This window comes from Rhinolophus ferrumequinum, chromosome 21 (assembly GCF_004115265.2).
Source record: "Rhinolophus ferrumequinum isolate MPI-CBG mRhiFer1 chromosome 21, mRhiFer1_v1.p, whole genome shotgun sequence".
Classification (NCBI taxonomy): Eukaryota; Metazoa; Chordata; class Mammalia; order Chiroptera; family Rhinolophidae; genus Rhinolophus; species Rhinolophus ferrumequinum.
The window spans coordinates 1,808,353-1,824,589 of NC_046304.1; the positions used below are offsets into that span (position 1 = coordinate 1,808,353).

At 45.2% G+C, this 16,237-nt stretch overlaps 1 protein-coding gene across 1 annotated transcript in view; it reads left to right on the forward strand.

Annotated features, from left to right (window-relative positions):
- TNFRSF13B (TNF receptor superfamily member 13B) overlaps positions 1-16,237 on the forward strand; it is a 42,904-nt gene that overhangs the window by 22,198 nt on the left and 4,469 nt on the right. Inside the window, exon 3 of the mRNA XM_033089267.1 lies at positions 1,795-2,031. Within this exon, the coding sequence (XP_032945158.1) occupies positions 1,795-2,031 (237 nt within the window). The remainder of the gene's footprint in view (positions 1-1,794; positions 2,032-16,237) is intronic.

The window sequence follows — 16,237 nt, forward strand, 5'->3', positions numbered from 1 at the left end:
ATTTATTGTGTCATTCTGCAAGTATTCGTGGAACTCTCTAGCCCTTTGGAAATAAGAATCTGATATGACCCTTAAAGGAATTACCATCTAATGGGAGATTTCTCTACATTTCAAAGTAGAAAGGTAAAGTTCCATAAAATGCCACAGTTGGGAAAGACCACATCCAGCTCTTAGGGTGGGGAACAGGGAAGTGTTCTTGGAGGAAGTGCCCCCTGAGATGAAGTGTTAAGAGTTGGTAGGTGAGGAAGTCAGCTGAGGAGGACGGCACTCCTAGGAACGGGACCAGTGTGATCAAAAGCAAGACCCAGAGGAAGGTTTGTGAGGTCAGGCCATGAGGGTCGGTGGCCACGGTGGCCACGGGCGGTCAGGAACCAGCTGCGACAGCCATACTGCGGTCCCTGAGGAGGGGAGGAGGTCACAGAAAGCCCCAGGAGCACCACTGTCATTAGGTTAACTCTGCCTTATGAGTGGCAGTCCAGTGGTCCTGAGCAACTCAGCAGAGCCCTGGGGCCAGGGCAGGGCCAGGACAGGGGGAGGTCGTTGGTTTTATAAGGGCCATCTGAGTCTTCCCTGAGGCTTCAGTTCCACCATCTTTCTGGCCTTTTTCTTTATTCTGTCGAGGACATAAGGGTTGGTGTGCTGCGGTTGCAAAGAGGCACAAGTGAATATCGTACTGTGTTTCCCCGAAAATAAGACTGGATCTTATATGAAGGTTTGCTCCAAAACACGCATTAGGGCTTATGTTCAAGGGATGTCATCCTGAAAAATCATGCTAGGGCTTATTTTCCGTTTAGGTCTTATTTTGGGGGAAACACGGTACTTAAACCTTCCATTGACTGATCATTTATTTATTATGTGCCAGGCACTGTGCTGGGAACTTCAAATCCTCAAAACAACCTTAAGAAGTAAATATTATTGCCCCTCTCTTTGAAATGAGGAAACTGAGACACAGAGAGGTTAAGACCCCACAACCTGCAAGTAGTAGAGCTAGGGATACCCCAACCCCATTTGGCTTTGAAGTCTGTGGTGTTAACCTCTGTCTTGGCATCACCTCTGAAATGTGCTCTTAGAATACCCTATGTGAGTCATATTTTCATATAAATCGAATCTTATTTTAAAGACAAGAGAAGCTGCCTTGTAAAAGTATAGATTTCTGTTATGTGCTCAAAGTTGCTCTCTTAAGGCAAGTGTGGTTAGACTTTATTTGGCTTGGCTTCTGCTCTTTGGCACTGATACCTGTTTAAGCTCTGGTAATTCTCATTTATTATTAAGACAGAAGAAAATAATTTGAACTTTGCCACCTTTTTTACGGCCTCCTCTCCCAACTTTCCAAGGAAGATTCTGGCTTTCCCCTCCAATCCTTATGTTGACATGAAATATGTTTCTTCTTTCTGAGGCTTGAAAAATGCAAGTAAAGTACTTTATTGACAATGTAATCACCTAGATATCAATTTTAAAAGATAACAAGAAAATCCTTATATGTGTAGAAACTAAAGAATATACTTTTAAATAATCTTTAAGTGAGGAAGAAATAATGAAAAGTAAACACATTTTAAACTAGATATAGAAAAAAGACTACATATCAAAATGTGTGTGATGTGGCTAAAACAATACTTAGAGGACAATGTATAGCCTTACCATTGCATATTGGAAAAGGACTTGGATTACCCTGGAATTGATTTGGGGGAATTAGATTGATTTTTAAAAAAAAAAACTTTGATGCTCTTTGAGGTTAGACACACCACTCCTATAGGTCTCTGTCACCCAGTAGCACCAATCATTTCTGTCTCCCAGAGTCACTCAGTTGCCGCAAGGAGCAAGGCAGGTACTATGACTTGCTCCTGAGGGACTGCATCAGCTGCGCCTCCATCTGTGGACGTCACCCCAAGCAATGCACATACTTCTGTGAGAACAAGTTCAGGAGCCAAGTGAACCTCCAACCAGAGCTTAGAAGACAACAGATAGAAACCAGGTCAGACATCTTTGGAAGGTACCAAGGATCAGAGCACAGAGTCTCGGAGGCAGGTCCAGGTAAGCCACCTGTGTGGTTTCTGAGTGAGTGGAAGGCCAAGCACCAGAGCTAAATAAGGAGGGTCTGCAAAGAGGAAAGTCCAGGGTCCAGGCAAATAGCCAGAAGAGTCAGGGAGTTCATCACAGGATAGGAAAAGATCTGGGCAAAATATCCAGAAGCCTGTGGGCAAAAAGAAAGCAGGAAAAGAAAAGACTTGATTGTTGAGAGGCTTTTTCTAAATTAAAATCTTTTTTCAATTACAGTGACATACAATATTATATTAGTTTCATGTGTCAACATAGTGATTAGACATTTATATAACTTATGAAGTGATCTGTCCAATAAGTCTGACACAACACACAGTTATTACAATATTATTGATGTTCCTTGTTCTGTACTTTACATCCCCATGACTGTTTTTATAACTGGCAATTTGCACATCTTAATACCTACCCGCTTTTCATCCATCCCCCCAAACACTCTCCCATCTGGCAACCATAAAAATGTTTTCTATATCTATGAGTTTGTTTCTGTTTTGTTCATTTATTTTGTTTTTTAGATTCCACAGAGAAGTAAAATCACATGTTTTTCTCTGTGTGACTTATTTCACTTAGCATAATACCCTATAAGTCCATCTATATTGTCTCAAATGGCAAAATTTCCTTCATTTTTATGGCTAATATTCCTGTGTGTGTGTATGTATATATATATGCTATATCTGCTTTATCCATTCATCCATCGATGGACACTTAGGTTGCTTCCATATTTTGGCTAGTGTAAATAATGCCTGCAATGAACACAGGGTGCATATATAATTGCAAATTAGTGCTTTGGATGTCTTTAGATAAATATCCAGAAATGGAATTGCTGAGTCATATGATAGCTCTATTTTTAATTTTTTGAGGAATATCCATGCTGTTTTCCATAGTGGCTGCACCAATTTATAATCCCATGAACAGCTCCCAGGGTTCCCTTTCTCCACATCCTCGCCAACACTTACCTGTTGGTTTATTGATGATGGCCATTCTGACAGGTGTGAGGTGATACCTCATTGTGATTTTGATCTATATTTCCCTGATGATTAGTGATACTGAGCATCTTTTCATATGTGTACAAGTACTGGCCATCTGTATGTCCTCTTTGGAGAAATGTGTGCTCAGATCCTCCGCCCATTTTTTAATTTGATTGTTTTCTTTGGTGTTAAGTTGTGTATGTTTCTTATATATTTTGAATATTAACTCCTTATCGAATGTATCATTTGTGAATATCTTCTCCCATTCGGTAGGTTGATTTTTTCAGTTTGTTGATGGTTTCCTTTGCTGTGCAAAATACTTTTTAGTTTGATGTAGTCCCATATGTTTATTTTTGCTTCTGTGTCCCTTGCTCAATGAGACATATCAAAAAAACTATTACTAAGAGCAGTGTCAAAGAGTATACTGCCTGTGGTTTCTTCTAGGAGTTTTATGATTTTGGGTCTTACATTTAAGTCTTTAACCCATTTTGAGTTTATTCATGTACATGGTGTAAGAAAGTGATCCATTTTCATTCTTTTGTGTATATCTGTCCAGTTTTCCCAACACCATTTATTGAAGAGACTGTCTTTATCCCATAATATGTTCTTGCCTCCTTTGTCATAGATTAATTGACCGTATAGCCATAGGTTTATTCTGGGGTACTCTATTCTGTTCCATTGATCAGTGTGTGTTTTTATGCCAGCACCATGTTGTTTTCATTACTATAGACCTTGTATACTTTGATATCAAATAGCATGATACCTCCAACTTTGTTGTTTCTCAAGATTGCTTTGGCTATTTGGGGTCTTTTGTGATTCCATATAAATTTTAAGATTATTTGTCCTAGTTCTGTGAAAAATGCCATTGGTTTTTTGATTAGGATTGCATTGAATATGTAGATTGCTTTGGGTGGTATGGACATTTTAACTATATTAATTCTTCCTATTCATGAATATGCTGTATCCTTCAATTTATTTGTATCTTCTTCAATTTCTTTTTTCAATTTCTTATAGTTTTCCAAATACAGGTCTTTTACCAACTTGGTTAAATTTATTCCTAGGTATATTTTATTATGTTTAATGCAATTGTAAATTGTTTTCTTAATTTCTCTTTCTGATAGTTTGTTATTAGTGTATAAAAATGCAACCAATTTCTGACTATTGATTTTATATCCTGATACTTTACTGAATTCATTTATTAGTTCTAATTGTTTTCTGGTGAAATCTTTATGGTTCTCTCTATATATAGTATAATGTGGTCTACAAATAATGACAGTTTTACTTCTTCCTTTCCAATTTGGATTCCTTTTATTTTTTTTTCTGTCTAATTGCTGTGGCTAGTACTTGCAATACTATGTTGAATAAGAGTGTGAAAGTAGACATCTTTGTCTTCTTCCTGATCTTAAGGAAATCCCTTTCAGAGTTTCACCTTTGAGTAAGATCTTAGCTCATATATGGTCTTTATTATGTTTAGGTATATTTTCTGTATCTCCACTTTGCTGAGAGTTTTTATTATAAATGGATGTTGTATTTTGTCAAATGCTTTTCCTGCATCTAATGGTATGATCATATGATTTTTATCCTTCACTTTGTTGTATCATATTTATTGATTTATGGATATTGAACCAACATTGCATCTCAGAAATAAATCCCACTTGGTCATGGTGTATGACCTTTTAATGTATTGCTGAATTTGGTTTGCTAATATTTTGTTGAGAGTTTTTGCATCTATGTACATCAGGGATACTGGTCAATAATTTTTTTTTTTTTTGGTGGTGGTTTCTTTGTCTGGTTTTGGAATCAGGGTAAGGCTGGCCTTGTAAAATGAATTTAGGAGCCGTCTCTCTTCTTCAACTGTTTGGAATAGTTTAAGAGGGATAGGTATTAATTCTTTGAATTGGTAAAATTCACCTGTGAAGCTATCTGGTCCAGGGCTTCTGTTTGTTGGGAGTTTTTTGATTACTGATTCAATTTTGTTAGTATTTATTGGTCTGTTCAGATTACATGTTTCTTCCTGAGTCAGCGTTGGAAAATTGTATGTTCCTAGGAATTTATCCACTTCTTCCAGGGTGTCCAATTTGTTCGCGTATTATTGGTCATAGTAATCCATTGTATTTCTGTGGTGCCGGTTGTCACTACTCTTTCATTTCTGATTTTATTTATTTGGGCCCTCCTTTTTTTTTTTTATGAGTCTGGCTAATGGTTTATCAATTTTATCTTTTCAAAGAACCATCTCTTGGTTTCACTGATCTTTTCTATTGTTGTTTTAGACTCTATTTCATTTATTTCCTCTCTGATCTGTATTATTTCCTTCCTTCTACTCACTTTCGGCCTTGTTGGTTCTTCTCTTCTAGTTCCTTTAGGTGTAAGGTTAGATTGTTTATTTGAGGTTTTTCTTGTTTCTTGATGTGGGCCTGTATTGCTGTGAATTTCCCTCTTAGAACTGCTTTAACTGTGTCCCGTGGATTTTTGGGATGTTGTGTTTTTCACTTACATTTGTCTCAAGGTATCTTTTGATTTATTCCTTGATCTCATTGTTGAGCCATTCATTGTACAGTGGCATGTTATTTAGCCTCCATGTGTTTGGGTGTTCTTCATTTTTTTCTTGTAATTGATTTTTAGTTTCATACCATTGTGGTCAGAGAAGATGCTTGATATGATTTCAGTCTTCTTAAATTTATTAAGACTTGCTTTTTGGCGTAACGTGTTGTCTATCCTGGAAAATGTTTCATGTGCACTTGAAAAGAATGTATATTTGCTGCTTTGAGGTGAAATGTTCTAAAAATATCAATTAAATCCATCTGCTCTAATGTGTCATTTAAGGCCCCTGTTTCCTTGTTGATTTTCTGTCTGAATGATCTATCCATTGATGTCAATAGGATTTTAAAGTCCTCTACTATTGCTTTATTACTGTCAATCTCTCCCTTTATGTCCATCAATATTTGCTTTATATATTTAGGTGTTCCTAAGTTGGGTGAATAGATGTCTGCAAGAGTTATATTGTCCCTTTGGATTGAACCCTTTATCGTTATGAAATGCCCTTCTTACAGCCTTTGTTTTAAAGCCTATTTTGTCTGATAAAATTATTGTTACCCCAGCTTTCTTTTCACTTTTATTTTCATGAAAAATATTTTTCTATCCCTTTACTTTCAACCTATGTGTATCTTTCGATCTGAAGTGGGTCTCTTTTAGACAGCATATATACAGGTCTTGTATTTTTTTTTAATCAAATCAGCCACTCTGTGTCTTTTGATTGGAGCATTCAGTCCATTTACAGTTAAAGAAATTATTGATAGGTACGTAGTTATTGCCATTTTGTTGTTTTCTGATTGTTCTTGTAGTTCTTATGTATTCCTTTCTTATTCTTTTCTCTCTTCTCTTGTATGTTGATGATTTTCTATAGTGTTATGTTTGGACGTCTTTTTTTTCTTGTAGATTTTTGTTTTGTGGTTACCATGTGCTTCATGGTAGATTTATTTTAAGGTGATCATCACTTAAGTTCAAACACATTCTAAAATCATTACAATTTTTACTCCCTCCATGTATACATTTTGATCGTTATTTTTAAATTTTTGTTCATGTGTGTATCCCTTAATTTATTGTTGTAATTACACATGCTCTTCCTACTTTTGCCTTTTAATCTTTGTACTAGCTTTATAGTTGGTTGATCCACTGCTTTTACTAAGTGTTTCTCTTTGTCAATGAGAATTTTTTCTTTCCTGTTTTCTTATTCATATTTTTGATTTTTTTTTTCCCTAAAGAAGTCCCTTTATCATTTCTTATAATACTGGTTAAATGATAATGAACTCCTTTAGTTTTTTCTTGTCTGGGAAACTCTTTATCTCTCTTTTTATTCCAAATGATAGCCTTGCTGGGTACAGTAATCTTGGTTGTCTGTCTTTGTCTTTTGTCATTTTGAATGTTTCCTGACAATCCCTTCTGGCCTGCAAAGTTTCTGTTGAGAAATCATCTGACATAATCTTATGGGAGCTCCCTTTTACATAACTAACTGCTTTTTAGATTCTTTCTTTTTCTTTAACCTTTGGGATTTTAATTATGATGTGTCTTAGTGTGGGCCTCTTTGAATTCATCTTGTTTGGGACTCCCTGCACTTTCTGGACTTGTATGTCTATTTCCTTTGCCAGGTTAAGGAAATTTCCAGTCATTATAGCTACTACTAGGCTTGCAATTTCTTGATCTCTCTCTTCTCCTTCTGGTAACCCTGTGATGTGAATGTTGGTATGCTTAAAGTTGTCCCAGAGGCCCCTTAAACTGTCCTCATTTAATTTTTGTTTTCTTTTTCATGTTCTGATTGGGTGTTTTCTGCTACCTTGTCTTCCCAATCACTGCTTTGATTCTCTGCTTTATCTAATCTGATGTTGATTCTTTCTACTGTCTTCTTCATTTCAGTTATTGTATTTTTCAGTTCTGATTATTTTTTATGTTTCCTATCACTTTGTTGAAGTTCTTACTGAGTCTATCTATTCTTCCTTTAAGTTCTTTGAGCATCCTTATAACCAGTGTTTTGAACTCTGTATTCCATATATTACTTGTCACCATTCATTTAGTTCTTTTTTTTGAGTTTTCTCATGTTCTGTCATTTGGGAAATGTTTTTCTGTCTCCCCATTTTGACTGCCTCCCTGTTTATTTCTATGTATTGGGTAGATCTGCTACATCTCCTGGTCTTGACTGAGTGGCCTTATGTAGTAGGTTGCTGTGAGGCTGTGTCACAGTCTCCCTTGTCACCTGAGCCAAGAACTCCAGGGGTGTCCCCTGTGTGGGTTGTGTGTGCCCTCCTGTTGTAGCTGGGTCTTGATTGCTGTTGGCATGTCAGTGTGTGGGATTGACCCTCAGGCTGACTGGCTGTGAGAGCTGGCTGTGACTACAGCAGACAAGCTGTTGTCCAGGGACTGATTCCACAGCGCAGGAGTGACTTTAGCAGGGTTCTGGGGCTAGCTTAGTTCACCCTCCTGGTGTGCCATTTGTGGAGCTGGTTAGATGGTCTTCTGGTGTGGTCTGAAGCTGGCCACCAGGTGTGTTGGTTCTGGAGCCTCTTGAAAGGGGCTTTGGTTCAGGCCACGTTCAGCTTCATTTTGTGCCAGGCATGGGCCTACCTGGTGGGAGCTACATGGTGACCTGTATGTCCCTCGGGCTTTTCGAGCTGCTGCCCCTGCTGGAGCCCAGAGCAAGTGAGTTTGTGAGCAAGCGAGTCTTTGTAAGGGCCCCTCTAGAGGAATACCTGGGACTCTAGCAGCCCTCTGTCTCACTCAGATGCAATCTCACTGGTTTTCACAGCCAGATGTGATGGGGACTCCTCTTCCTGGCACTGGTGCCCCAGGCTGGGGAGCCTAGTCTGGGACTGGGACTCCTCATGGGGGGACCTCCACAGCCAAGATATCCCTTCTAAATCTTAATTTACACTCTGTGGGTATGGGACCTGCACATTCCATGTCTCTGCCCCTCCTACCAGTCTCGTTGTGGCTTATTCTTTATATCCTTAGTTGTAGGACTTCTGTTCATCTAGTCTCCAGGTGGTTGTCAATGATGGTTGTTCTATAATAATTTTGATGTGATTGTGGGAGGAGGTAAGGACAGTGTTTACCTACTCCACTATCTTGACCAGAAGTCATTGAGAGCCTTGTAATGGAGGTTGACTGAGTTCTTAAAACACAGGCAGCAAGTTACCAGCAGAGCTGACCTTGTGAGCAAGATCTCTAATTCCATTCGGAGGCAATGGGGACTTCCTAAGAATGAGAAGGGAAAAGTATTGCAAAAAAGCTTATTGTTGGGTTTAGCCACTTTGGACATGGTGAGGAGAGTCCCTTGGAAAGGGCATCTACCAAGTGCCATACATTGAAAGGATTTAGTTATCCGCCCAGAAAACACCTCTTGGCTCACCTACCACATTCTGTGGTGTCAGAAAGGATGGGAGGGGGATGTCTTACGGATCCATAAACACTTGGTGTTTACCCTGCTCTTGGTTGGTCAGTGGAGAGACAATAGGCCTGAAGCTCCGAGGGTGCTGCTTTCTTTCTTTCCTTTACTGTGACTTTCCTCATGATAGCATCATTTCTGTGAGGCCAGGCCCTGGTACCAAGATTCCACAGGGCAGGCCTTATGTGCTCTGATGATGAAAGGTGCCCAGCTCCAAGTTCTATGCGGTTAGACTGTTGTCTCTTACTCTTATGCTCTCTTTTAGTGAGCTGTTGCCATGTAACAAACACAACCAAAACTCAGTGGCTTATTATTCCTCCTGAGTCTAGGATTTGGCTGGGGCTAGCTGTGTCCAGCCATCTCAGCTGGAGGTGGGTCTGCTCCATGTTTCTCATCCTCCTCCTGGGACCAGCAGACTGGCAAGGCTTATCCTTCTAATGATGATGGCAGGAGTGTAAGAACCAGAAAATACAAGGCCTCTTGATGCCTACATTGGGAACTTGCATTATTACAGCATTGCTTCTGCATTCTATTACTCAAGTTAGAGTAATAGAAATGCAGCCAGATTCAAGGAAGGGCAAACAGATGCCACCTCTTTGTGGGAGGAGAAGCAAATCATTTGTGGCCATGGTGAGTTTGTGGCTGCCTCTCTCTCGTGAGAAGAACTGCAGACTCACATGCAGAAGGCATGGCTACAGAGGGGAGGACGAACCGAACCGTGAAGGTGGGGGCCACACCTGCTCCTCCAGTGTCTGGTGGCTTGTACATCTGCCCTGCTATTGGTGACATATGTGATTCTTCCAGCCAACCCGGATCCTTTCCCACTTCTGTTGCAATAGATTCCCCTTCAGATCAATCCTACCCAGATCAAGAACCTAAGTCTCAAAATTTGGAGTGACTCGCTGAGAGTTGCACAGCGAGTGCATGGCTGAGCTCAGATTCAGGCTCAGTCTGTGGGTTCCCAAATTTCTTTACGCTGCAAGAGCAAAAGTCCTCGAGCAGCGTCCATGGGATTGTCACTCCCTGAGGGTGACCTGCTGCCTGTGGGACACACTCAGCCATTCCTGTTTGTGACCACCAGCCAAGCCCCATCCTTGGAGTGCTTTGGGGAGAAGCTGGGAGCCTCACCTTGGCTTCAGGGATGGATCCCTCAGGATGAGTGGATGAGGGTGTGCAAGGACATGTCGGGGAGCCAGCCAGGTCAGCATGAGCATGCCTGGTCCTGCATTAGCTGTTGCATTCGTACCGTGGCATGGCTAAGGGCCACCACAGGCCTTCTCAGGGCCTCAGTGGCTCACTGTGCCCTACCCCTGCCCTGTGTGTCCCCAGCGGTCTGGGGTTTTGGTCAGTTCTGCTGTCGTCTCTGACACCTGTGTGCGCTGGCAGGGCAGGCGCTGGGCTTGGTGTGAATCGTAAACAGGAAGTACAGGGGTCACATGCCCAGGGCAGGGACCAGGTGTGGACCTGTTTGAAGGCAGGGGCTGGAGGACACCATGTGACCAGGTCACATCCAGCTGCACATAGTGGTGGAGCTTATCTATCCCCTGTCCCCTCTGTGGGCTCACTAGATCCTGCCATCCCCCTACTAACTCCCCATTCTGTCCAGGCCCCAGCTTAACCCCACTTCAGGTCTCTCATTCATCCCTCTCAGACTGTCATTCCTCTATTTGATGCATAACTGTGGAGGGCTTGCTGTGCATGGGGGAGGCAGCATGAGCAAGGCAGATCCTGTCTTGACCCCACGGAAATCACAGTCGGCTGGGAGGGAAGAGACTCATGCAAATGACAAATGAATCTCAGTGCATGGTGGCAACATAACCCAGCTTAGAGTGCTATGGGGAGCAAGGAAGGCTTATCTGAGGAGAGGCCTTTAAGGCAACTAGGGTGACGGGGTAGGCTTTGGACTCAGACCCAGGTTTCATCCCTCACTAGCTGTGTGATCTTGAGCAAGTTACTTAACCTCTCTGAGCCTTGGTTCTGTGAGACTGAGATCACATGACTTCATGGACTTGTGAAGATTATGAGATCAGTCAGTGAGGATCAATGAGAACCCACTCAACATACGCGTATAGTAACTGCTCATTTATTAAAAAAAACATGTTTAAGAGACAAGGTGGAGGAAGGCTGTTCCAGGCAGAGGGAACAGTACGTGCAAATGCTGTGAAGTGTAAGGGAACTGTGGAGGGGCTGGGAGGAGCTTTGTGCTAGAGACGGGTGACCTGAGGAAACCCCCTAGGCTGGGCACCAGGGAGCCCCAGGCTGGGCCAGTGTGGTGGCCACTCTGCAGAGGCAGGGGGACACCCACCTAAACTGTTGGATGTTTTGGATGTTGAGACTGGTGATGCCACACACTGGCCAAGAGGGTATGGAAAGGCTTGGGACTCACATGATGTGGCTTTTAGGAGTGAGAGTAGGGCAGTCTCCCAAGCTTGTCTGAAAATGGCTACGAGAGCGGGGAAGGAACCCAGTCTGGGTTTTATTGTGGTTGGGAGTTGGGTGGGTGAGTGTTCTCACATGTGGGAGGGATTTGCATAGTTGGGCTCTCTCACTGGCACCAAAGGAGGGAACACTTAGGCTTTCTTGCCAGCTTGCCCAGATGTGGGAAGGAGGGAAGCCTCAAACATCAGAATATGGAGTCTGACTGTTTACTCCAGGGAGGCAGACAAGTGGAAGACTCCAGGCCCACGAGATGAGCTCCCTGCCAGGATCAGGGGCACGGTGGGGGAAGCCTCTGCCTTTCCCTAAGGAGACTGCACAGGGAGGGGCTGCGTGGCTGCACCGCACAGCAGGAGGAGTGCCGTGGGCAGGCTGGTAGGCATTCTTGTGGGCAAGGTCAAAGGCCTAAGATGGGACAGCAAGCTCACAGGGGCGGTTGGAGAGGGCCCTGGGAGGGATCAGACAGCAGGTGACAGAGGGACCTGTCTGCCATACTGGGGAGAGTGACGGCTTCTACAGGCAGGGGCAGCCTGGGCTGTAGGGAGGTTCCCCACGGCCCCCGGGGTATGGATAGTGGCCATGGCAGCAGGGACCCTGCCAGAGGCTGTTTCTGGCAATAACGGCAGCCACCAATGACAAGGACCTGGGATGGAGGCAGAGGGGTGGTGCATTGGCACAAAATTGATGGGGTGGAAAGGCCCTCATGTTGGGTCAGCTATGGAGGCATCGCACACAGCAGGGTCACCCAGCCTCCATTACGCCTTGGCCTCAGGAGCCCACGAACCCCTTCTTGGAAGAATGTTTTAAAGTGCATTAAACACAGCACATGGTTACAAAGAAACCAGTGATGTGGAGAGATTGTCAAAATAGGATCTCAAAATATTAAACCAAATTAAATATTAAATAAATGTTACCCAAACATTGCACAAATGGTGCCGCCAGAATGATTCTGCATGCTTCTCTATCAGTGCATTAAATAGCAACATGGATGGTGTGCTGGGTGGCGGCAGTGACTTCCATAAGCAGACGACACTTGGGGCTGTGTGACATCACTGCACTTAGGGTATGGAAATGCCTGTGATTCTGCTCTCGACAAAGCCACCGTCGCTGCTCATACACTGAGGATGGTGGCCTCTGCGTACAGTGGAAGCGAAGGCTAAATTTCAGTGAAAATAAAGATTAGCTTTTCTTACCCAAGTCCACGGAGCCCCCACACTCTGTCCAGGGGCGCCGTGGAGTCCCAGTTTATGAGCTCTGGGGGGTGTTGCAAGCTATCCTCGCCAGCCTGCCTGCACCTGGACTCCAGCGCCTCCTCCCCGGGGGACCTGGGAAGTTTCCGGCCCACTCGTGCCTAACCATCCCCACAGGGCTCTCACGGGGCCTGAATCACTCTGGGTTCTGAGACATAGGACTGCACCTATGGGACGGCGTTTATGGGACGGTGGCTTCTGTGGCTGGGAAGAGTGGAACGTGGGTCCGTTCTTTAGAGAGACTGTTAGCTTCCCGCAGCTGCTGTAATACACCACAAACTGGGGGACTTAAAACGGCACAAACATATCTCACAGTTTTAGAGGCTGGAAGTCTGCTCTCAGGGTATCAGCAGGGCCGTGCTCCCACTGAAGTTCCAGGGGAGGGTTCTTCCTGCTTCTTCCAGCTCCTGGGGGCTCCAGGAGTTCCTTGGCCTCTGGTCGCACCCCTCCAGTCTCCACTACTGTCTTCACAGGGCTTCTCCTGTGTCTGCATCTGTCTTCTTTCCCTCTCTTCTAAGGACAGTTGTCATTGAAACTAGGGCCCACCCTAATCCAGGATGAGCTCATCTCCACACCATTAACTTAATTACACCCACAAAGGCTCTTTTTTTCAAATAAGGTTGTATTTGCAGGTTACGAGGGGACATATCTTTGGGGTAGGGGGGCACCATTCAGCCCTTTACATGGGGTAAGGAGGAGGGAACCCAAGAGCTCTGAGTTGGGTCCTTCTATGGTGATGCCAGCCTTGGGGACAGCCAGGACCACCACATGGATGGGAGCTCGGGGGAGCATCTCACCCAGGGAACTTGGGTTTCATTGGCCTAGAAGATGGCAGTTGTGATCACAGGAACGGGAAAGGTTTCCCAGGGACCCAGCAGGTATGAGAGAAAGGACTGAAGTGGAAACACTACTTGGGGGAATCCGCATCCAAGGGGTCAGTAGAGTGTCCACAGAGATGCTGGGAAGGAGCAGAGCTTGAAAGGCTGTGTGTCCATGAAGACAAACAAGGAGGAAAGTTCTACAAGGAGATGTTCACATCACAGAGAAGGGTGCAAATGTCCACCAGCTCTGGCCATAAGGAGGCCGGGGACCCTATCAAGGGCCACTTTCAGGCATCCCCAGGTGGAGGTGGCCCTTGACCAGAGGAAATGGGCAGGGGCTGCAGGCTCTCCCACCCCTCTCTTACCGTTCTTGAGGCCAGCAAGCCAGGCCTCTTTCTCTCACTTCCCCATTTAGCCTCGTCACCTGTCATCAGTCCCATAACAGGCTCAGGTCCATTTTAACTGATTTCCACCAGACAGGAATGTGCAGGGCAAGGCCCGTCAGGCCCCACTTGTCCCCCAAACAGCTCAGGGTGCCCAGCCTGGGCCCAGAGCCCCATGGGAAGACCTCAGATGGTGGGACTGAGGCCAGAGGAGGGCATGTGGAGGAGCCAGGAGTTGGCAGTGTCCCGTGTGGCAGGAGAGCACTGAGGCGGAGTGCCCACACCAAGGAGAGAGGGTGCGAGGCGGTCAGCGCTGGAGGACCAGCTCTCCAGACAGGAAGCACAACGGGCCTTTGAGGAAAAGAAACACAACGTCCAAGGTTAATCGGTTTGCAAGTCATCTGTGCAGGGTGGGAAACAGCTGTTTTCTTGCCGAGGTCGTGTCCATAAAAGTCAGGGATCAGCACTACAGGTTGGGATAACACTGCTTTTGTCCCTGAATTGCTTAAGGTTTCCTTTCTTCTGGGAACTGGAGCTGAGCAGGCATCCCTGCCGTTGGCCATAATTGTTGGGTTTTTGCTTATTTATCGCAGGGTGTGCAGTTGTCTCTCTTGCCCCCTATCCTCTTAGACCCCCACCTGACTTCAGTGTGCGATGTCCAGGTGGAGGCAGCCCCATGCCCCTCTGCCTCCCAGGGCTGAAGCCCAGGTCCCTGGGCCCAGGCCCCCAGTGAGACCGCCTGATAAGACATTGGGGACAGAAGACAGAGGAGAAAGTGCATGAGTGGAAGTGAAGTAAAGGAAGCAACTCTCTGGGGAAAGAAGGCTTTGAGGGGAGGAGAGGCACCGGCAGGAGCTGGAAGACTTGGGGCCGAGGGCACTTCCTTTGTTAACTGGAGAGACAACCACGTGCAAAGGCCCATGGCATTGAGCCAAGGCCAGGGAGAGGCCTGAAGCAGTGAGGGCTGTGTAGGGGCCATGTCTCCTCCCTCCCTGTCCTGCTGCAGCCCTGAGTGCGCCTCTCGGGAGGTTTGCTCTCAGGAGAGGTGGCACCAGAAAGAATGGGAACTTGGGGACCCCAGGCCTCGATTGGGTGGTGAGTAGAGTGAGGGTGTGGCATTCTGGAAACAGCCTCCTCCTCCCTCCTTTCCTGAACTTACCTCTAAGAATTATGCAGGCAAGTGCTTCTCTCAATCTCTCTTTCTCTCTCTCTCTCTCTCTCTCTCTCTCTCTCTCTCTCTCTCTCTGTCACACACACACACACACACACACACAGGAGATTGGGGAGGGTCCTCTATGGGGAAAGGCCCACAGATACCGACATTTGGAGGCCCCCTGATGACCTGATAGTGAGGTTTGCACTCACTGCAGGAACACCCTTCTCAAGTGTGAACATTCGACCGAACAGCACTGTCACGTGTGGAACTGAAGTCCACCTCCGCGTGGATGTGGCCCACAAGCCATCTGTGGAAGTGTTCTGTGTGGGAGGAGAAGCAGAAAACCTTCCATGCTGGGAGCCACCCCTGCGGCCTCACCACGCCCCCATGGGCAGCTAGCTGAGCTGTGGGGGCGTGGGGATGCCTGGCCTTTGGCCAGAAGGTTCCACCTGGGCCTAGCTGCCTCATGCAATTCACAGTGTTCCTCCCAGATGTCAAGCACCTGCTGAGAGATAGGAATATCCTGTGCCATTTTACAGAAAAGAAACTGAGGCCTGAAGAAGTTGAGTAAAATGTCCAAAGCCACATTGAACCCAAGCAGTGTGGCTGCAGGGCCCAAACTTAAAATTCTGCCTCCCTGCCCTGGCTTACACAGAGCTGAGGCTGGGATGCCTCTGATTCTTGGCCCAGCCCTGTCCAAGGCCATGAAGTCCGCTTTGCTCTGCCCCTAAATGCAAGTTATAATGCTGCCCAGCTGGCCAGCCCAAGCCTGAGCTCGGGCAGAAGCAGTCCCGGGCAATTCTATTTTTAGGTGAGACCGGGCTTTGAAAACAGCACAGAAACAAAACAAAACCAAAAAACAGCTTGGAAATAAACTTTCGGCTGGGGCTGGCTCTATTTTTAGGTGAAAGAGGGCTTTGAAAACAGTAAAGAAACAAAACAAAACAAAAACAAAAAAATAGCTTGGAAATAAACTGACAGCTGGCTCCCAAGCGGTGAGAAGCTATCTATGCGTGATGCCCCCTCGTGGTGGTGATTGGGAATTGCACCCGCAGTCCAGGTGCTGTCTCCCCAGGACTTAATTTTCAGACAAAGGCAGAGAATGCCTCCTTCCTTTTCTGACAAAAACTTGTGACTGTGCTCCTTTGCTCCTGGGGTCAGCAGACTGTGAAGCAAGTGACAGGACCTCTGTCCCGTAGGGGCCTGGTCACAGAGTTGACCACCTCCTCCCCC